Source organism: Monodon monoceros, unplaced genomic scaffold (assembly GCF_005190385.1).
Source record: "Monodon monoceros isolate NGI ecotype Baffin Bay Population unplaced genomic scaffold, NGI_Narwhal_1 Super_Scaffold_5, whole genome shotgun sequence".
NCBI lineage: Eukaryota > Metazoa > Chordata > Mammalia > Artiodactyla > Monodontidae > Monodon > Monodon monoceros.
Window position 1 is genome coordinate 111082708 of NW_021703782.1, and position 22207 is coordinate 111104914.

Consider the following 22207-nt stretch of genomic DNA (forward strand, 5'->3'; position numbering starts at 1 on the left):
CCATGACTGCTAGGGGTGGGGCCATGGCTGCTGGGGGTGGGGCCATGACTGGTGAGGGAGGGGCCATGGCTGCTGGAGGGTGAGGCTATGGCTGTTGGGGGTGGGGCCATGGCTGCTGGGGTGGGGCCATGGCTGCTGGGGGTGGGGCCATGGCTGGTGAGGGAGGGGTCATGACTGCTAGGGGTGGGGCCATGGCTGCTGGGGGTGGGGCCATGGCTGGTGAGGGAGGGGCCATGACTGCTAGGGGTGGGGCCATGGCTGCTGGGGGGGGGGCCGTGGCGGGGGGGGGGGGGGCCAGGGCTGCGGGGGGGGGGGCCGTGGGTGCTGTGGGTGGGGCGGTGGATGCTGAGTTGGGGCTGCCGTGCTCTCTGGTTCAGTCCTGCTTCTGCACCCAGTGCTTGAGTACCTATGGTGTGCAGCCCTGGGCTGGGTGTGGGTGCCAGGCACCAAAGGGCTAAAAGAGGCTGGACTCCCGAGCTAACAGGTAGAATGCAGGTGCCACCTGGAAGAGCTATTGGGGGTGACCTGCCTAGCCCTGATGTCCAAAACAGGCCACTGGGGCCCCAGAAGCAGTGACCTGAGGCCACCTCCCAGGCTCAGGGCTGAAGACGAAGCCCCCCAAGTTCCGCCCCGGCACCTGCCCCTCTGGGAGGAAGGCCCTCGCCATGGTGGCCCCATCCTGGGGCACTTGGCAGTGGGCAGTGTCCTGGGTTGCGGCACCCATCGCGGCGCTGGGCCAGGCCTCTTGATGATCTCGTCTCCCCTTTTCCTTTCCTCTCCTCGCGCTTCCTAGTCTCACGGGAAAATGGTAAGCCCCTGACGCTCACGTGCTCGCCACCTTCCTCACCTCCGGGCCCGATGCCGGCACTTCCTCCCTGAGCTGGGAGTGGGGTCTGGGGAGCCGGGTGGGCCTGAGCCGGGCTGGGTTCCTGGCGTTCTCCTCCTTCCTCCCCTCAGTGTCTGGATTAAGAGGAGACATGTATTTGTGATAACAGATTTGCCGGCTGCAAAGGGTGTCAAGTGAAACCCCCCCTCCCGCCTGCCCCACCCACTCCCGGTCCCTGGAGGTTAAGGACCTGGGTGGTTTCAGAGCCACTGGGGTTTGGCCTGTTCTCTCTCTGCCGCCCTTTGTCCTCTTTCTTCTTTCCCTCCCTCCTTCCCTCTTTTCCTTTTTCCCTCCACCTTTCCTAACACAGATGGGCTCAGACTTCCCGGACGCTTCTTCCCGGGCCCCTTTAGAAGCCCCAAGTGATAGCCGGGCCTGGTGGTGGCTGAGGGGTGGGAAGGCTGGGCTGACTTCGCTGCAGCTCCCCAGGCCCATGACCTCCTCTGCCTTTTTTGGTTTTTTCTGTTGTTCTGATTCAGACCAGTGAGCTTTTTTGGCATCACATTTAGGAAGTGAAAGTGGGTGGGCTGGCGTCCTGGAGGGGGCCCCAGGTGAACGCCTCAACGCGGGTCGTTAGAGGTGACCTGGGCTAAACCAGCAGAGACCTCAGTTGAGGTTGCACTTTGGAGGGGGTCGGAGATGGGTCCCAGGACATCTCGTTAGAGGCTGCATACACATACCCACATGTGTGCACGTACAGGCCCGGGCACGAGTGTGCCTGTACATGTGCCCGTGCACCTGTGTGCACCTAGCCGTGCCCGTTGCAAGCGTGTCCCCTGTCTCCTCCCACAGTGGTCCTACGGTTTCTATCTAATTCACCTTCAAGGCAAGCAGGGCTTCCAGTTTTTCTGCAAGACGGAAGACATGAAGAGGAAGTGGACGGAACAGTTTGAGATGGCCATGTGAGTCCGCCGTGGCAGCGGTGCGGGTGGGAGGCCACGTGGATCTTTCTCGGGGAACCCGCCCCCCCCGGGATGCCAGCCCCTTCCCCCCGCGTGGCAGCCTCGCTCTTTAATCTACAGTGGCCAGAGGGCCCTCCCCCTGGGGCCGAGCCTCCCACACTTGACCGGCAGGGCAGCGAGTGGCCAGGAATGGCCATGGTGCCAGATGGACTCACGGTGACCCAGATCCCTGGGCCCTTACAGGCCGGTGGATTGTCACCTTTGGGGAAAAGCCCCAGAGCTGTTTTTCCATGAAATCTAGGAGGAACCCCAATTAGCCCAACAGAGAAAGGTGATCATGGGGGTACCTGGCCACATCAGACCTTCAGGCCAGGGTGGCAGGTCCTGGGGGCCTCCGGGCAGGTGCACTCACCTCCCTGGCCTCTGCCTCCTGGTGAGATGCACACGAAGGGAGGGTCCAGGTTCTGGGATCATTGGGAGGATCCAACGGTGTCCCGCGTGGGACACATCAGAATAGATGGCGGCCAGGCGGTGGGCCCCAAGGCTTTCTAGGGGTTGTAATTTTCTCCCCACCGTTCTCATGAAAATTTTCAAGCATTGATCCAAGTTGAAAGAACGTCACGGTAAATGCCCGGCCTGCTCCGTTCACGTCTTGTGCTGCCCTCTGTCGCATGCCGTCCCCCAGCCCTGGTGCCACCTGCTAGTGGGCGTGTTGTCGTGAATTGCAGACGCCAGTGCGACTGAGGGTGCCCGTCGTGAAGTCACGATTCGTTTAGATCTTTATGTCTCAGGCTCGCACACAGTGACACCCTGGGTGCGGTTTGCTGAGTCACGACAAACGCTTGCACCGGCCCACACCCAAGCCCTGTCCAGATACAGCCCTTAACCATCACCCCAGAAGGTTCTCGAAAGCTCCCACTCGGACCCTTCATCCTCCCCGGGGTGTCAGGGCCCCTCGGGTCTGCCCGGGGGGCGGGGCAGATCCTGGCTCTGAGTCCTGGCCTCCTGACTCCCGGCCGCGTTCTGGAGCCCGGCTGGTTTGGCGGCTCTCGTTTCGGGGGGGCTCAGGGAACCTGGAGCCCGCTTTCCCTCCCATCAGGTCAAACATCAAGCCCGACAAAGCCACCGCCAACCAGCACAGCTTCCAGATGTACACGTTTGACAAGACCACCAACTGCAGAGCATGCGGGATGTTCCTCAGGTGAGGCCCTCTCCCGGCCCCCGAGGGAGCCCGCTGCTGCCTCCCTCCTGTGCCCCCATCGCCGCCCAGCACCCCTAGGCCAGCGCTGTGCTGGGCCCCAGGGACCCGGGGAGACATCCCATCGTGTGGGAGGCAGCCGGCCCTCGGACGTTTGGGATCCAGCCGGGAGGGGAGGTGACTGTCCCCGTGGGTGCCCAGGGCCCCCTGTGGGGATGACAGAGCCAGGCTGCTCATCGGGGCGGGGGTCCTGGGCCCCAGGGCTTTGAGGGGTGATGCCCTGGGGGGCAGAAGGCAAGGTGGGTCTGGTGGTCCACCTCACCTCCTGCCCCTTCCCCCTCCCACTCTGGCGCAGAGGCACCTTCTACCAGGGTTACCTGTGCACCAAGTGTGGCGTCGGGGCACACAAGGAGTGCCTGGAGGTGACCCCTCCCTGCAAGATCAGTGAGTACCCATCCCCGTCCTCCCCGTGGGGCACGGGCCCTGGGGGCTGGTCCTCAGGGTCCCACGACACACCCCGAGCCGAGGGTCCCGTCATCCCTCGTAGCTGCCGGCTCTGGCAGTGTTCCCACATTCTCCTTTCCTGCCATGGTGACCCCATGGGGCAGGGACCAGATGAGGAAACAGAGGCTCAGAGAGGGGAGGACGCCGGCCCCGGGTCACACTGTGTCAAAAGGCCCAGCCGGAGTGGTTGCGGGGATTCCATGGCAAAGCCCTCTTCCTAACTGCATACTGGCTGGCTTCTCTCGGCCTCTTGGGCACCCCCTGCCGTGCTGCAGTTGTAAGCCTCTAGAATCTCCACCCCGCAGAGGGCACAGAACATTCCTGGCAGTTGCATGGAGCTTTCCGACCGCAGAGGAACACCTCACCCCTGGGTTCCCCCGCCCTGGAGAGGCCCGGCCCTCTTTAGCGACAGCCCTGTTTGTAGATGGTTCACGTGTGTGCACGGCACCTACTGTGCTCCCCTTTGCCTCAGATGGGGGAAGCCTGAGGCTCCTGTCAATCGTCTTGGTTTGGCGGATGAGTTGGGGGAGGGCCCAGCCTAGAGCAGCTGGACGGGCCGCCGGAAAGCCTGAGATGGTTCTGAAAGGTTTCAAAGCCGCCACGGTCAGGGGCTGGCTGAGCTCTGGATCTGGGCATGGGGCACCCGCCAAGCACCACGCTGCTCGCCCTGCTTCATGGGGCCCAGGTGCTCCGACATCCCCGTGAAATGGGGCTGTTATGCTGACATCCACACTCAGGGGAGCTGTGCTCAGAGCGGGTTAACCACGCTCCAGGTAGACAGGGAAACATGCCGGGCCTGCTCATCCCCCGAGACACCACCGCCCAGAGTAGGAGAGTTTGTTAATTCCTCATTTACTGTGACTGCCGGTCCAGTGCCCTGATCTGGGAGGAGGGTCCGACAGGTCAGCCCAGACCCCCTCGTCCCCACCAAGGCCCGCCCGATGCAGCCCACTCCGGCCCGGTGGAAGTTCAGCGACCCTGCCAGTCTCCTCCAGGCTAGAGGGTGCTGCCGGCCCTGACTGGCCCCGACGCAGCTTTTCAGCTTCGCCCATGGCTACCGCCCTCTTGTGGCCATGTGTCCTTTGCGTCAAGCGACTGGACAGTTCATTTCTTCTGACATTTTTTCCTGATCTTAAAAGTAACATACTTCTTTATCAAAAACTTAGAGGAAAAAAAAGAGGAGAAATGAAATAAAAGAAGAAAATAATTATCACTTATGAACAGATTAAGAAATAACCAAAGGTGATATTCTGGTGTATTTCCTGTCAAGTTTTCTTGTTTTTTTTTTTTTGCGGTACGCGGGCCTCTCACTGTTGTGGCCTCTCCCGTTGCGGAGCACAGGCTCCGGACGCGCAGGCTCAGCGGCCATGGCTCACGGGCCCAGCCGCTCCGCGGCACGTGGGATCTTCCCGGACCGGGGCACGAACCCGTGTCCCCTGCATCGGCAGGCAGACTCCCAACCACTGCGTCACCAGGGAAGCCCAAGTTTTCTTATTTTTAAATAATCTTTCTGTTTCCTTTTCCCTCTGATTATTAAATACCCATTTCCCATAGAAGATATAGAGAAAAGTAAGGGAGATGAAAGCGATCCTGGTTTTTGTCACACCAGGCAAAAACAGCTGCCGTAGCCATCACCTGCCTTCTCCCTTTTTTGCAATGCCCCCGCCCCCTGTCTCTTTTTAGGTTTTTGTGTTTTTCATGATGTGTGTAGTTGAGGCTTTACCACTTAGGCTATTGCACATCTTTCGAAAGCTGAAGTCATCAGCACCCTCCCCGTGTCACTGAGAGCCCGTGTGGGCACCTGCTTTTATTTTAAGGAGCGTGTGCTTCCCCCAAGGGCACGTGCCTGATGCCTGACGCCTGTAACCTCTGATCTGCAGGGTCTGTCGGATCCTATGTCTGCGCAAAGCAGGCTGTGACTGTGCGTGTGTTAGACGGTGTTGAAGTCACATCAGCCACACGTTAGCCCTTATAGTGCTTGTTTTGTCTGGTGGTGGAGTGGCAGCTCAGCTTGTCAGATGGCCGGGGCCCAGCCTGGAGCTGTGTTCTCCCCTTGGGTCGCCCCAGGGCAGGCAGAAAGAATCTTTAGAATGTTTGCCTTCCATCTGATGAGCTGAGGTGTCCCATGTCCGAGGTGCTGACAAATAGAGTAGCACGACTACCACGTCTTCTGTCATTTGCCCACGGCAGGCATCACTAATCAATTGTGGAAACCTTCCCTTTGAGCCCAGGTTCTGTCCAGTGATCAGGCAGTAGCTGCCGTTGGAGCAGAGTTGGCTCATGCAGGAAAACCTGTTTGCCACTGGGTCTGATACCCAGTGCGTGTTCTCCCGTGGGGCCCCTAAAACCAGAGCTCAGAAGTCGCCATCAGAAGTAATCGAGAGATTTTCGCGGTCACCGAGCACGCATGTCCGTAATCCAGGTCTGAAAGGAAGGGCCTTGGAGCTCACCTCGCTCACACACGCGGGCGCGCCCAGCGGCTCTGACCCCGATGTGCTTCCTTTTCAGGTTCTCCTGCAGACTTGGTGAGTCCCCCAAACCACTCCCTTCCCGCTGCCCTGCACCCTATACCACCCCGTGCCTGGAGTCGGAAAGACCCAACGTTCCGGCCCTCACGCTTCTGGGGCCAGGCCGGCTTGCAGAGCCCCTGTTGGTTTCGAGGGGCCTTTGTTTTCCTTCGTGGTCGTCAGTAGAAATGGGTCCCTGTGCATGGCCTCCTGGGCCCTGATAGCTTTCCCCCTGCCCGGCTGCCCACCCGTTCCACCTGCCCAGTGGCTTGCTGGCGGCTGTGGGTGCCCAGCTCTGTGACAGGCGTCTGCCCACCTGCCCCCCATCCTGATAGACGTAGAGTCCTCTCTTCAGCTGACTTGGGGACGGAGTCACTGAATTCACTTATGGGTTGTGGACGTCGTTTCTCTCCCCAGCCGTGGGGGTCCAGTCAAATTAACCAGCATGTAACGGGCTCTTACTGGGCCCTGCGTGGGCTACAGAGATGCCCTCAAAGAGGAGGGAAGACAGAACATTTAGTGTATGCAGCAGGACACGTCCCAGACGGAGACGACAAACCCCAAGCTTTGAGCAGGGAGGCCCTGGGCTGGGGTGGTCAGGGCAGGCTTCCTGGAGGAGGTGGGAGTTACTGGTAAGGGATGGGAGGGGAAGAGGACGGATGTCCCAGGGCTGCGGAGGGGTACAAAGGTGGAGGGTATAAGTAAGAATCGTGTCACACAGGGAAATAGGTTGTCACCATCACAAATGTCCGTGGGCGCTCAGGACGTGTCCCTGGCCCCCTCCCCGCTTCCTGCCTTGACCCTTCCCTCTGGGTGTGGGGGGCAGGGGGTGTGGGATGCTTGGGCAGCCTTCCCTCCTCACTATCCTCTGTCCTTGCTCTCACAGGACACCTCTGGAGCGGGGCCAGGTGAGTCTGTGGGACTTGGGTCTTCTCTGGTACCGTCCTTGTCAGCGGTCACCCTGGGAGCCGAGCCTGGGCCTGGCCCCAGTGTCTGCCACCTGGCTCCGGGCTCCCAGGGTGTGTGCTGCCCTCCGGCCCCATCTCCCTCCCACCTCCACGGCCACTTCCCCTGGGAGCTTCCTTAGTTTTTGATGACGCAGCGCCAGGCATGGGGCCAGGGCCCAGCCTGCAGACAGTCAGGGTCCCTTCAGCCCAGTAGAAGCCCTGAGCTGCAGCCCGGAGACCCCGAGCAGAGCAGACTCTGGGACACTGCTGCTGTTACTTTACCATTTTCTCCGTCCCCCCCCACGTCCCCCTTGCTCTGCGTTGGGTAGCAGGAGAACTGAAAGCACCAGGTATGAGGCAGCCCGAGCTGCGGACAGAGTCCAACCTAATCATGAAAACAGAAAACAGAAACCATGCTGCTGCCTCTGGGGCACCAGCTTCAGGAACCAGGCCTGGCAGACGCGGCCCATGCAGGGCTGGGCCGGTCAGAGCAGGGCACGGTCTAGGAGAGGCCTACAAGTTTTGGGGGGGGCTCAGGCGGGCCCCCCCATCAGCCCAGGGCTGCCCCGGAGTGGCTGTGTGGCCTTGGCAGGTCGCTGACCCGGCCCCTACCTCTAACAGGATGGGTGCCCCGTCTTCTACTCCATGCTGCTGCTTCGAAAGGTGTTTGGATGACGGCACATCCAAAGATGTGCTTAAAGAGCGCTTTAAAGAAAGCGCTCTTTAAAAAATAAGTTGCCGTTACTGCAATAATACCCTGAATCTGTTAATCTCATAAATAGTTTACTTACGATGTGTAACAAAGGGACGTGGGAGCCTTACGGGAAGAATTTAGGGAGGGGCGATCCAGGCCCATGGCCTGCTTCCAAGAGCCCCGAGAGGTCTGGAGAGGTCTGAGAAGGCCGGGGAGGTCAAGGTCAACCTGGGGTGGGCTGCCACCAGGACGAAGCCACCGAGCCACGCCCTCTCCTGCCCTGTCCTTCGCAGGTCCCAAGATGGTGGCCATGCAGAATTACCATGGCAACCCTGCTCCCCCCGGGAAGCCGGTGCTGACCTTCCAGACGGGTGATGTGATTGAGCTACTGAGAGGCGACCCTGAGTCTCAGTGGTGGGAGGTGGGTCCTGGACCTGGGAGGGTCTCGGGCCCCCGGCTACCCCGTCCCCACTCCCCAGGGTAGAGGCAGAGGGTCCTGCATTTCCAGGCAGGGGTAGGTTTGGGGTGCGAGACCATCGGGGTCGACAGGAGTGGGCTGTTAGCAGGGCCCGGGTCTTGGGGTGTTTGCGTTGAGGTGGTAAGGAGTGCAGCATCCCCTCACGGAAGAGATCGTCCTCCTGGCGTCCAAGCCCTTTCCCTGTCTGCCTCCTGCCTGGGTTATGTCCTGCACACACACACACCCCAGGCCCCGCCCAGGCCATGCCACGCCCACCCTGCTCCCCACCTGCCCCAGTTCAGGCCAGCACCACCTTGCTCAGCACTGGGGGTGCAGCATGACCGAGACCCGCCCACCGCCCTGCCCCAGGAGGCCCAAACACGGACACAGGTCCATGTGATGGTTTACGGCTCTGAGCCATGAAACCTGCTGCTCTGATTATAAGGCCTGAGAAAGGGGAGCCATCGGTGCTGCTCCGAGATCTCCCAAGCCCCAGTCCACGGGGTCTACGTGGTACCGCAGGAAACCGGGGCACTTGCCCAGGCTGCGTGACCAGGGCGACCTGCTTAGAGCGGATGCTATAGTGCGTGTGTTCAAGTGTCCAAGTACTGTTACTGCCGTCGTTGTTGTTGTGTGGTGGTCCTTGTCAGCATGTACTTACTTACGGATTTATCGCACCAGACTCGGCCTCATGTAACTGGAGATTCAGGAGCTGAGAAGGTGTCTGCAGTACAGCGTCTGCCCCGCGCTGACCCCAGCCACCCAGTTCCCCTCCCTAGCTGTCACCAGGGCCATCGGGTTTGGGTTTGCTGACGTGAAAGTGGGGGCCGGGAAGGCCTTGGGAGGGTCTTCCAGGCAGAGCGAGCAGAGAGAGTGAACAGCCACCCCCAGGCCCTCCCACGCTGTGCTGTGTTTTATCAAGACCCCCAGGTCCACACGCCCCTCACAGTTTGGGGAGGGCCGGTGTGGCTAAGAGGAAACAGCAGCCAGGAGAGGGGGCTCTGGTCCCAGTGCCGAACAAGCCGTGTAACTTCTCTGGGCCTCAGCGTGTCCTCATCTGTGAAGTGAGGGCGCCCCAAACGGTGATGAGGTCAGCTGAGGTCACAGCAGGAAGGTGGTGCTGTGCTGGGCTTCTCAGGGACTCCCCTCGTCTTCCTCAGGACAAGCTGAGTGCACACTACAATGCCCCCTCCCCCCACCACTGGCCAGGCCAGGCCCCGCCGGCCCTGACCATCTGTCCTCTCCCAGGGTCGGTTGGTGCAAACCAGGAAGTCAGGTTACTTCCCTAGCTCGTCTGTGAAGCCCTGTCCAGTGGATGGAAGGGTGAGTACTTCCCATGGAAGCTTCTGGAGCATGGTGGCCAGGGTGCCGTGGGTGCTGAGAGCTGTCTCCTCACTCAGGACGCCCTGGACTTGTTCAGGCCGTTGTGAGCTGGCCCCGGAGCTGGGATGAAGGGCCAAGGGGCAGGGGATCCCTCCTCTTCGGAGGGCTTGGCTGTTTTAAAAACACTAAAATGGGCATCTTTGCAGCAGGTGCAATGGACCAAAGACCAGCCGCCTTTCTCCACACTGGAGGGACTTTATAAGTCTTCTCCCTCGAACATAAGGACTCAGAGCTAGATGTTACGATGTTTAGAAAAGAGGCAGTATGGCATTTCTTGCATCTGAGCACTGTGGCGCAAATTCTGCTCTGTTACAAAAGGCATCGAGCTGTCAACCAGCAACTGCGTCACCCACACACACCCCAGAAAAAGCTAAAAGTGAGAGAGTGAAACTTCTCCCGAAGGAGCAGCAGACAGGTGCCCGACCCCCTGGGAGCCCCGGTCCACCTACCGGGCCCTGCCCGGCCTCTGGCCCCACCGCCCAGCCTGTGCTTCTGTGCAGGCCATTGCCCAGTCGAAGGAGAAAGCATTTTAGGACAGGCTTTGCTGGCAGGTCGAAGGGACCAGACAGCAGAGGAAGAAAATGTCACTAACTCACTGGGTGGCCTGCGGAGGGGCAGGGGGTCCCTCAGGGTCCCTTCCCAACCCTGGCCCTCAGTTTCCCCATCTGCATGGCGAATGGGGTGGGGAAGGGACAGGTAGTCTGGGAGGCTCTTCCCAGCCTGTGGCCCAGTGAGGGGAGGTCAGGCCAGCGAGGGCGCAGCGCGGGGTCTGGAGAGCCGCAAGGTTTGCTGCAGACGCGGCTCTCCACCTGCAGAGCGGCTGCTGCCCGCCCAATGCCTGTCCTTGGGGCTGCGGCCCATCCGCTGCAAGGGATGCGAGGTATAGGGTGTGCTCCTGTCCACTGCTGAGCCGTCGTAGCCGCCTTCAGGTTGCTCTCTTTCTCCTTACACTGCACTGTTAGTTGGATGCTATATATTCATTCATTCGGTCAGTCAATCAATCATTCATTCGATCAGACCCACTGAGCGTCTACTCAGAGATGGTGAGTCCTGGCTGCTGCCCTCAGGGACCTCCCAGGACGGTGGCTCTGGGCCTAAGTCCACAGACGTCCTGGTAGCCAGTGCTGGGCTCCCGGGGTCATTGATCATAGGACGTCGCTGGGCCCTGCTCTGTGGACAGTGCCTGGGGATACACCAACCCGAATGTTCTCTCCTGCCAGCCGCCCATCAGCCGGCCGCCATCCCGGGATATGGACTACACCGCATACCCCTGGTGAGTGGATCAGCGGGGGCCCCAGGCTGCCTCTCGTGTCTCCAGGGCAGCTGAGCCAGGCTGCACGCGGCCGCCTTCTCCCCTCCTCGGCTCTGAATCGCTGGGAGCCCCGGGGCAGTCTTCTCTACCCCGAGGCCGCTGTTTCCCCGTCTATAAACAGATCATCAGGTTCTAACATTTGGGAGAACAAAGCCCTTTTTAAAATGTGATCTTACTTGAGCCTTGTCTAAAATACCAGTATATAGAAGGAGGTATATTTAAGGCCAAAATTATAATTGTATTTGCTCCTACGGGCTTGATGAGAGCAGTGGGGCTGTTTGATGAATAAAACGTGGAGGTGACGCGGTAGGTACGAGTCTCAGATGCAGGTCGGCCTCGGGGCCAGCTTTTATCACTCTGCCACCTGGCTCACCGGCTGCCTGGAAGAATGACTGCCCTTCAGTGACCATGGCCCTGCAGAAGCTGGCCCTGTGGCAGCCCCAGAGCAGTGGGCTGCTCGACCCCGGGAGGGTCTGCCCTTGTGGTTTTCGGTTTGGGGTTGATCCCTGAAGCCACCCCGGGACCCCTGTGCCCAGTGGTGGGATGTGCCTGCACCCTCGGTGTCCCTGGCCTCCCCGGCACCGCCCCATCTGGGTCTCTGAGACCCCTGGGTCTGTTCCAGTACGCTGTTCACCCTGCATTTGGGCCTAATGTGGAGGGTGGAGGACTTAAGCTGTGATTTTCACTTGATGGGATAACGCACAGACCTTTAATTTTCTAATGAATCTGTTTACAAAAGTCCCAATTCAGCCCGACAGGGAGGTGCAAATGGGGTCAGGCTTTGTTCTTGAGGTTGGGGGTCGGGGTGGGCTTCATTTCCATAGAGCTGGCGAGAAAAGCTTTCAGTCAGTGTGTCGGAAACCCACCCACGGAGATGCTGATGGTCTCCAGTATGTTAGACACAGAACAAAACCCCCCATGAGCAGTTTGTGTTTATCGCTGCTTATTAAACAATGACAACTTGGAAAGGAAGTTTGATCTAATGTCTTGTTACCCTGAACGCCTCCTGCAGGCCCAAGGTTCTGGAGGGTGGAGGCCGCGGTGGAGTGTCTGGGGCCTGTTTGGGGTCCTCGTCTCTCCCCCAGCCACCTTCCCTGTGCGGGCTGTGAGCGGGCACGCGGATGCCCCGCCCCGCGCGGCTCCTCCAGACCCCGCCCACTGCTCGCCCCTCCTCCTGGGGGCGTGGCCTCACGTCCCAATAGGCTCTTCGGCAGATTAGAGCCGTGTCAGTGAACAGCCCCCGTTTCCCCCTCTGCTCCAGGTTTGCCGGCAACATGGAACGGCAGCAGACCGACAACCTGCTCAAATCCCACGCCAGCGGGACCTACCTAATCAGGGAGCGGCCGGCCGAGGCCGAGCGCTTTGCCATAAGCATCAAGTACGTGGAGGCCGGGGCTCAGAGAGACCCCTCCCCTCATGCCGTTCCGAGCCAAGGAGCCCACACCCCCTCCGGATTCTGGGCTTGTTGGGTGTGGCCTTGGGATGCGTTGCCCACGCCAGGGCACTTTTGAGATGCAAGGGCGTCAGCGGGTCTGCACAATGCACCTGGCCTGGGACAAGCGTGAGTGATCCCGGCCTGCCGTCGGCCTTGCCCGAAGCCACCCCGTGGGCTTGGTCTGGCGTTTTTCAGGTGGTGGGGACCAGAGGAGCTCAGGGATGGGGACAGGCCTGTGGTGAGAGGTCAGGGACTTCCAGCGGCCCCGCAGGTGGCCTTGGAGAACACGGGCAGTCACGCTGCTGCCAGCTCGGGGCTCCAGCCCGTGGCCTTTGGGCTGGGGTCACCCTGCTCAGACTCTGCCCCCTTGTGGGTCTTCTGTCTTCTCTTCAAGAGACAGAATCTGATTGGTCATTGGTCACCATCGGCACAGGACACACACTGGACAGGAGTCTCAGGCCGGTGAATAGAGGGTTCTGGTTTGCCGTGACCTTGATGGGGTCAAGAGCCCCCAGCAGGGTGACCTGTATCCAGGGAAGGCCCCCTCGGGTCTGCTGGGTGGGTGCTGGGTGGGGGGTGGGGCAGGCCCAGCGACCAGGCCACCGGACGGCCACAGAGTCACCGCCTGGGTGCTTCTGGTATCGAGTCACAGAAGCCAACGCGAGGGAGCAGAGAGGCCCTCTCGGTAGGAGATGCAGGAGCGCCTCTGGCTGTTAGGGGCAGACGGGAGCCGGGCTCAGTGGGCCGCACCCAGGTCCTGAGCACACAGCCCACTCCCATCTTTCCATCTCAGCTTTTGTTCTCCCGCCCCCTGCATCAGCTTTCTCTGCATCTGTGCCCAGTGGGGGCCGAGGGCATGAGCGCCCCAGCAGCAGGGCGCGGGTCCCGGCCTGAGCACGTGCTGCCGGCCAGCGTGCCTGCGCGTGTGCACGTGCGTGAACGTACCCCCATCCCCTTCCTGCGTTACTGGGAGGCTGCAGATGGCCATGCCCTGGTCATCCAGGACAGGGTCCCACTGTACAGAATGGCTGTTGGAGGACCCCTGGGGTGGAAAAGCTGGAGGGGTCGGGATCTGGGCAGCTAGGAGGAGCCAGAACTGAGGACGAGACCCCCACCTAGGTAGACAAACTGCGATGGTCCCCACGGGCTTTCCAAGAGGCCCCACTAATGTTTGGGCCTGAAACAAATGCGCTGGCTTTTCTAAAATACAAAAACCAAAGGACACCTGCAGCCTTGAAAGTGACAGATGTCTAGTGAATGTCAGCTGGGCACAACCTGGGTCACCTGGTACATAGGACTTGCTCTCAAGCAGAGATCAGCTGTATCCGCCGTGGGTGGTGGGAGCGTCGTAAGGTGTGTGACCCAGTGCAGGTGGGGCCTCCCGCAGTGAGAGTCTCAGTAGGGCCCTGGGAGATCAGTGGCGCGTGAGGCGTGCTGGCAGGCCTGTGGCAGAGACTGGGAGCACCAAGCAGTGAAGTGGCAGAGACGTCTCTCGCCTGATAGGAATTCGTGGAGCACCTTCTGGGTGCCTGGCCCGCAGGATTCTGGAGTGGGGCTCAGACGGGTCTTATCCAAGGAGCTGGGGTGGGGCTGCACACGCTCAGCTCACTTTGAATCCAGGAGAAACAGAGTGGTGGGTGTTCTCCAAGGCCCCACGGGAGAGGAGGCTGGCCAGCTGGGCGTTTGCTTATTTAACAACTGTTTATTCCATTAACTGGTTTCCGGATGGTAAAGCAGCCTTGCATTCCTGGAGTGTCCCGTTTGGTCGTGGTGTAAAGGCCTCTTTATACGTTGGTGTCTATAGATGTGCATATGGAGAGAGTGCGTTGAGGACTCATGCCTCCGTCGTCATAGGGGATATTGGCGTGTCGTTTTCTTTACTTGTGGTGTCGTTGTGTGGCTTTGTGATCCGGAGGCAAGGGGTGCACGCTCTCCAGTGAGACCACATTTGAACTGAGACCTGGACACAAGGCAGGGTCGTGAGGGTGGCAAGAGGGTGAGCATTCTGGGCTGAGGGGACAGCCAGTGCCAGGGCATGGCAGGCTTGTGCCTGGCGTGTCTGAGGAAGAGCTCCTCGGGCCAGCTGGGGTGAGGGTGCTGTGCTCCCTTCGGGTCTCACAGGCCAAGGTCAGACCTCTGACTTACAAACCATGCTGTGAAAGGCTCACCAGGTGATGGGGGAATGGGGAGGGGGACGTCCCCAGTGCAGAGAACAGGTGGAATCCGGGGCAGGACATCACAGCGGCGCTGGATGGAGGAGAGGAGGGGAGCTTCGGGGCCTGAGGCCTTGGCTGACCCGGGAGTTTGGGCTTCAGACGGGTGGCCTGATGGATGGATGGACAAGCGGTGGGAGACAGGCCCCGGCCGGGGCGGGGAGAGAGGTTGCAGCCATAGGAGCAGGAGGTGTGGGCGGAGGGCCGGGGTCTTCGCTCAGCAAACATACAATAAGCCTGGACCCCTGGGGGGCCGGGGGCCGTGTGGCTCGCGTAGTGACCGGCGCTCCCGTGTGCTCTGCCCAGATTCAATGACGAGGTGAAACACATCAAGGTGGTGGAGAAGGACAGCTGGGTGCACATCACCGAAGCCAAGAAATTTGAAAGCCTCTCAGTACGTGATCCCGCAGCTCCAGCCGGCCCATCCCCGAGGGGGGTAGGAGGGCCCAGGTCCCCCACTGCAGCCACACCGAGGAGGAGGGGCCCCCTGCACCCACTCCTGCGGGCCGGGCTTGCAGAGGGGGAGAGCCCAGCAGGGGCCCTCGTCTCCCCGGGGAGGAGAGTCTTCCCAGTGTGGGAAAGATCCAGGGAAACTGGATTGTAGGGCACCTTGGGACAGGGAGGGCCTCGTCGCAGGCCCCCGAGTCAGGCTGCTGTCCCCCAAACCCCGTGGTGGACACAGTAGGGCCACCAGCATCACAGCCCATCCGCTTCCAACGCCCCTACCCCCAGCTGTCCCAGCCCAGCCAGAAAGCCGCGAGAGGCATAGTCCTTCTTAAAATGATTTTAAAGTTGGACCTGGTGTTTCTTTGCTAAATTACGCTTGTTCCGTGCACGGAGAACATCTAACTGGAGCATTTGAGCTCTTAGACTGCCCACTGCGGCCGCAGAAACACACCCAGTAAAACAGAGAGTATCCACAGTCTGCCCCCAAACCTGATGTTCTCGTCTCAGGGTGAACCCCCACCGCCTCTAAGTAGAGCCTAGGTGTGGTTTATAGGTTCTTTTTTCAGACAAAGCCCCTGGTCACACTGGACCCAACTCTTAGTTTACCTCTCAACACAATGAATGCTCACCAGGGGCACCACCCTCTTCCTGCCCCACTGTAGCCACGTGGCATTCGGTCACGTGGATATGCTGGGATTTTCTCGAGGCACTTCCCTGGTGTTGAACGTGTGGGCGTATCAACTGTTTCTCCATTACGAAGAGTGTCGCAGGGAGCATTTGTGTCCATCAATCCCGGCCTTCTTCCCTGACTCTTCCCTTAGAAACTTTTGGGAGAGAAATTGCAGGATCAAAAGTTTGTGATACTGACCACCCTGCCCCCAGTTTGGGTTCTAGGAGGGGCAGCGAGGAGGAGGGGTGTTTTCGGGTGTCAAGGAGATGAGTCCCCTGTGAGAACCTGGGGAGGTGGGAGAGGGAGGGCAGGGCATCTGGGAGGACTGCCTGGAGGCGGAGGTAGCAGTGAGTGTGTGCGTCTTGCAGGAGTTGGTAGAGTATTACCAGTGCCACTCGCTCAAGGAGAGCTTCAAGCAGCTGGACACCACGCTCAAGTACCCCTACAAGTCACGGGAACGCGTGGCCTCTAGGGCCTCCAGCCGGTCCCCAGGTAACGCCCATGCGCGGAAGGCTTCCGGTGGGCTACACTGACCTCGGCCAGGAGCCCCTTCCCTATTCCCACCCCGGGGAGCAGTGGCCCAGGCCCCCCAGCCCTTCACCAGCACCCTCCTGAGCCAGGGTGCCAGGGCGGCCCCACGTGACAGGTGGGGGGTGCCAGCTATGAATTGCTGCTCCGAGTTTCGATACCTCTGCCTGGAGGTCAGAGTGGGGAGGGAACAGGGCAGGTCCCTTCTGTCCTCAAATCCATCCCTGTGCCCCAGCATCCCCCCCCCGCCCCGCCCAGGGACCCCAGCTACGAGGGAGCCAGAGCCAGTACCTCTGTTTGCAGATGGGGCTCCATAGCGCAGATGGGAGCCAGCTGGGGGCAGGGGCAGCCTGGGCCCAGGGTGTTTGGCATCCGGCCCAGGCCTCTGTCTCGGAGCCAGCCACCCCACTTCCTCCAGCTGCAGGGGCCCGCAGGACCTCGGGTCCCACGGGGGCAGAGCAGGCCAGGAGAGGAACGACGGGCCTTTAGTGAGCACCTACTGTGTGCCGGGCGAGGGGCTGTGATCTGCACGAATAGTTTCCTGTATCCTCGCGTGAGTCCGCCCACTGGGAGGAGGTGGCCCAGGAAACAGGTGCAGGAGGTGGAGCCAGGGCCCGCGCCGTCCCGCCGCCCTCCTGGTGCCCTGGGCGGGGCCTGGGCCCCCTCCCCGCCGCCTGGGACCGCGTCTGGGACGGCATGTGGATGCTCCCCGGCCCCCCTTTCACAGTCTCTCTCGCCTCTTTGCAGCTTCCTGCGCTTCCTACAACTTTTCTTTTCTCAGTCCTCAGGGCTTCAGCCTTGCTTCTCAGGGCTCCTCCGTGCCCTTCTGGCCAGGTACCTCTGCTGCTCGGGGCGTGGGGGGCCCGGCCTGCCGCCAGCTGCCTGGCGGGCCACGGCCCCGGCCTGAAAGTGTCCGCAGCTGCCCGCAGCCTGGGCGGGGCGGGGCGGGTGTGTGCAGAGGGGAGTGGCGGGGGCGCGGGGGGCAGGGCTGCCGCAGCTCCTGCAGACACAGTCCGGCCTGGCGCTGCCCTCACCCCTGCCATGCTCACCCCCACGACCCCTCTCCAGCTCATCAGCCACTGTCCCCCGTTGCTCCCCGGGAGCTTTGCGTCTGGCGGCAGCAAACAGCTGGGCGACCCCCTCGGGGTGAAGGTGGGAGTAGACCCGGGGCGGGCCCCACTCGGCGACACTAAGGAGGACCTGTGGGGCTTGGGTGCAGGGGGACAGGTCTCGACTGGCCTTGACCGCACGGCCCTCTACTGCCAGAGGCAGAGCCCTCCCCAGCAGCCGCATGTGCTGCCCCTCCCGTCACGGGCCATTGTCATCTGTCCGTCAGGACTCCTGGGTCCCGGGCCAAGCTGGTCCAACCGGCTTTCCGGTTTCGTTTGGGCTCTGGAGTTGGGGACACGAGGGAAGTCGGGCGGCAGTGCCCTGGGGTCCAATTCCAGGCACTTTGTCAGACTGCAGGCTGGGAGCTGGGCAGCGGGCACTCAGCTGTCCACTGGCCATGTGATGCCCAGGCCCTGGGCACACGGGGGAAGGCCCCGAGGGAGCTGTGACAGAGCACTGACACCCGCTCGTATCCCCGTGGGCACGCTCGCCGCCCGTGACGGCCCCCAGTGGGGCGGTGAGGCTCTGACTTAATCACGGTGGAGCTCGGGTGGGCCACGTGCCCACAGGTTGGGGCGCCCACAGAGGAGCGAGGGGCCCTGGGATTGGAGCCTGGTCTGTCCCGCCAGAGCCTTTCTGCTCCATGGGCTCCTCTGCGGGCACAGGGCTGGGCCCCGGGAGAGAGACCCAGCTCGGCCCGAAGGACCCTCAGCCCTGGCGGCCCTGCCTGGCAGCTGTGTGACACCGCCCGTCTCCCTCCAGCAGTGTTTACGCCCCGCGTCATCGGCACGGCCGTGGCCAGGTACAACTTCGCTGCCCGGGACCTGCGGGAGCTCTCGCTGCGAGAAGGCGACGTGGTGAAGATCTACAGCCGCATCGGTGGGGACCAGGGCTGGTGGAAGGGCGAGACCAACGGCCGGGTGAGTGGGACCGGCCCTGGGTCCTGGGCCCCACGGGGGCTCCGCCTCCCTGTGGTGCTCGGGAAGGTGGGGCTCCGGCAGGCTGGCACCGCGGCACCACCTTGCCCCGACCCCGTGCCCTCTGACTGCGCCCAGGAGGTTGGGTGTCCCCAGGTTCCGTGAGCCAAGGTCACAGTGAGGAAGCGACTTCCTGGCTCAGATCTGGACCCCGGCCTGTCTGACGCTGTATCTGTGCTTGGTCCTATTTTACGGTCCGTTGTGGAAACGGCAGAGGACAGACGTTGGGTGCTGTCTTTAAGTCCCTTGCACGTGCCCAACCCTCTTTGCAGGCCGGGAGGCTGCAGGACTGAGAGTAGGGTCGGGATGTCCTCACAGGGCTCCTGCCATTCCATAAGACCCCATTTACACCTTGGTGAGATGGGAGGGGACACACAGTGTCCCCAGCCAGCCTGCGACTCTGAAACCCCACGGCTCCTTATCCTGGTACCCTGTCTGGACCCCCTGGCTTTGACCAGTTCCATTGGCAGTCACCCGACAGGGTGCCTGGGCTCCACAAAGCACCGATTAGGAAACGTCCAGTTTTTGCAGGGGCTGCAGCTGCCCACAGACTTGGCTCCCGTCACTTACCATTCCATTGCTGGGTGGAAGGAACTGGTCTGCCTCTACCTTGGAGGCCCTTGGGTCTGATCCTTTTTCCATCTGACAGCCCTTCAGAAGTGTGAGGCCTCTGGGTCCTAGGCAGTCCACCTAGAGGGCTGGGACTGCTAGCTCTCAAAAGTGCCAAGAGGCGCCTGGAGCTGGGCCCTCACCCCAGTCATGCTGTCAGCCAGTTTCCCAGGTGATTTTGATGCCACGTTCAGGTTTAGAACCACTGGCTTAGAGTGTTGCTAGATATTCCTGTTGTTGATGCTGGAACCCTGTTATGAAATGTCGCAGTTCTTCTTGCTGTGAAGTCTGCTTTTCCCGCTGTTTGAGAGACACCAGCTTTTTGAGGGGATTAGTGTTTTGCATGGCATACTTTCTTCTTTCCTGTATTACTTTCAGCTTTGCTGTATTCTTACATTTAAGATAGATGACAAAATCTTATTATAAATGGACTTTTACAAGCCAGTCTGATCGACAGCCTTGACCTTTTGATCAGTATAGGCAGTCCATTTACATTTAATGTAATTCCTGAGATATTTAGATTTAAATGTATCATCTGTTTATTTTCTGTTTTTCACATCTATTCCTTCTTTGTTGTCCTTTCTTTCCGACTTTCGGATTAGTCAGTTTTTCTATTCCACTTCTCACCCCCCTTGCTTAGTTTGTTAGTTACACGTTCTTTTCCTGTTACTTAAGTGGTTACCTTAGAGGTTCAGTGTACACTTTGATTTCTGACAGACCACCTTAAATTAGTACTTTCACTACTTACCAGACAATGCAAGGACCGGACGCCCTTTGACTGTATTCATTTTCCTTCCAACTTCTGGGCGGGTGTTGTCATGTTTCTTAATTTGACATTTTTTAACCCCGTAAGACATTATTTTTGTTTTAAGCAGTTAATTTTCATTTAAACTTACCTCTTTACCTTTCCCAGGGTTCCTCATTTCTTTCTGCATTGTTAGACACACAATCAAAACCACATTCCTGGTGCTTGAAGTTCCCTCTTAGTATGATTTTTAGTGCAAGTCTGCTACTTATAGATTCTCAGTTTTTGTTGGATCTGAACACATCTTTCTTTCACTTTCTTTTTTAAATGTTTTCATTATAAAATATTTGTAATTTGTTTTGATATAATTTCAAATTTAAAGAAAAGTTGCAGTCCTACAAAAACTCCCATATGCCCAAATTTACCAATTAAGAATGGTTTGTTCATTTGGTTTCTCATTTGCTTTCTCTCCCTCTCTCTCGCTCTGTAAGTGTGTGTGTGTACACACTTATTTTTCTCTAAACCATTTGGAAATCAATCGCAGAAATCATAGCGCTTTACCCTTAAAGAACTGTAGTGTGTATTTCTTAAGATCAAGGACATTTCCCTTTGCTATAATTATCTACTCCCCAGTCCATATTCAGATTTCACAACTGTCCCAATAGTGTCTTCTCTAGTTATTTTCCCCTGGTCCTAGATCATGAATTGCATTTACTTGCCATGACCCTCAACTCTCTTTAATCTGGGACAGTTCTTCAGCTTTTCTCTGTCTTACGTGACTTTGACAATGTGGAGAGTATGGGCCAGTTATTTTTGTAGACTATCCCTCAATTTAGGTTTCTTTGATATTTCTTCGTGATTAGACCGAGGTTGTGTTTTTTGGTGGGAACACCACAATGGGGATGTTTTCTCTTTTTCGGTGGCTGTAGGGTCCTTTCAAGAAGTTTATTGTTTGCCCCATTATTGTGACATTAACTCTGATCACTTGGTTAAGGCGGTGTCTGCCAAGTTTCTCCACTCTGAATTTACTGTAATTGATAAGTAATGTGCAGGGCAGTACTTTGAAATCAGATAAACAGGCTGTTCCTCATCAAACTTTCACCTACTAGTCTTATCATTCATTGATGAATTTTGCCTATTCAGTTATTTCTATCATGGTGGAGAATAGTGATTTTCTATCTTTTTTTATACACTTATTAGTGGGCGTTCTACTGTAAGGAAAAGCTTTCTCTTCTCCGCTTGGTCATTCTCCCCCAGCAACCCGTCATCTCTCCAATGAGACCTGCTTCCTTTTTGTGAGCCATTTTATTGAGTTCATTTTTGAAGGGTATTTTTTACTGGGTTTAGAGGTCTAGGCTGGCAGATCTTTTATTCCAGCACTTCGGGGATGTCATTCCATTGTCACCAGGCTTCCATCATTTCTGTAGAAAAGTCCATCAGCATTCTTATGGTGATTCCTTTGGAGGAAGTGTCTGCACTACTCCCCCCTGGGCTCCATGGGAAAAAAGTCTTTGTTTTTCATCGGTTTGACTATACTGTGCCTATGTATGGTTTTCTCTGGACTCATTCTGTTTGAGATTTGCAGAGATTTTTTTGAATGTGTGGTTTGATGTCCTACATCAGTTGGAAATTTCTTCAGATAGTGTACCTGCTCCATTTTCTCTCTTTTCTCCTGGGGATCTGTTCACATGGATGGTAGATCTTGTTCACCATGGCCCACATAATATTTTTATGTGTGTTTCATCCATTTTCTCTGGTTTTCCATCTCATTACTTTTTACTGACTTCTCTTCCAGTTTATTAGTCTTCTTTTCTGCTTTGTCTAATCTGCTCTTAACTTCAGTCATTATATTTTTCAGTTCTAGGATTTCCATTTGATTTCTGATCTCAGTTCTCAGGGAAAATTTTCTGCTTTTTCAGCAGTTTTCTGAAACAGACAGGTTAGAGTCACTTACGTCTCCTGATGGATGACCCCAGTATCTGGATGACCTGTAGACTGGTTTCTGCTGTCTGCATTTTCTCTTAGTTTCTGTCACTTGTTCCTGATTAAATGCCGAGCTTGCGTATAAAAGACCATAGAGGCTCTGGATTATGTTATTTTCCTCCAGAGAGGATTTAATTGTTTGCTGGCGGGCAGTTAGCTGGCGGGCAGGTCGCCTTGAACTGCTCTGGGCTGGTGCATTTCAGGGTCACCCCTGCTCCTGGGCCTCGGCTCCGCTAGGCTCTCTGCCTCTTCTCCAGGGCCTCTCTTGGGGGTGGGCCTGCCTTAGGAGGCCAGTCTCTTAAAGAATCGCCCACCTCCACAGACCTCCACTTGCCCTCACCCTTCACACACTCTTAACGTGAGTCTGTCATCTTTCTCAGATCGGCTGGTTTCCTTCAACGTACGTAGAAGAAGAGGGCATCCAGTGACAGCAAGGACGCGGACAGGACTCGCCGATTTTCTTGGAAGAGTCGCTCCGGTGCTGAAGCCTGTCTCCAGCTCTGAGACTCAGAGGGGAAATGCCCGCCAACCTTCCAGTCTTCAACAGCCCATGGGGATGGGGAGGGTGTTCAGAACCCTACATGTGATCCGTCCCACCATCAGCCTGCCCTTGGTGGCCTGTCCTGGGTACGCCACTTGTACATACAGGAGATCTGGGCCAGCCCTGCTTGGCCGCCACCACCAGAGTGCCGAGTAGAGG

The 22207-nt window shown here is 58.3% G+C and overlaps 1 protein-coding gene across 3 annotated transcripts in view; it reads left to right on the plus strand.

Moving 5' to 3' along the window:
* The window catches only part of VAV2 (vav guanine nucleotide exchange factor 2), a 177849-nt gene extending 155714 nt beyond the window's left edge, over window positions 1-22135 (plus strand). The window contains exons 15-28 of one of the 3 annotated variants that reach the window (XM_029202502.1): window positions 1679-1788; window positions 2888-2989; window positions 3342-3430; window positions 5999-6015; window positions 6884-6905; window positions 7932-8059; window positions 9344-9418; window positions 10699-10751; window positions 12052-12168; window positions 14745-14832; window positions 15924-16047; window positions 16831-16917; window positions 17959-18113; window positions 21888-22135. In XM_029202502.1, coding sequence (XP_029058335.1) covers window positions 1679-1788; window positions 2888-2989; window positions 3342-3430; window positions 5999-6015; window positions 6884-6905; window positions 7932-8059; window positions 9344-9418; window positions 10699-10751; window positions 12052-12168; window positions 14745-14832; window positions 15924-16047; window positions 16831-16917; window positions 17959-18113; window positions 21888-21935 — 1215 coding nt within the window. In that variant the 3' untranslated portion in view covers window positions 21936-22135. Of the gene's footprint in view, window positions 1-1678; window positions 1789-2887; window positions 2990-3341; window positions 3431-5998; window positions 6016-6883; window positions 6906-7931; window positions 8060-9343; window positions 9419-10698; window positions 10752-12051; window positions 12169-14744; window positions 14833-15923; window positions 16048-16830; window positions 16918-17955; window positions 18114-21887 lie in introns of all 3 variants that reach the window. The other 2 variants (XM_029202500.1, XM_029202501.1) reach the window with 2 other exon arrangements.
* Window positions 22136-22207: the final 72 nt, after the last annotated feature.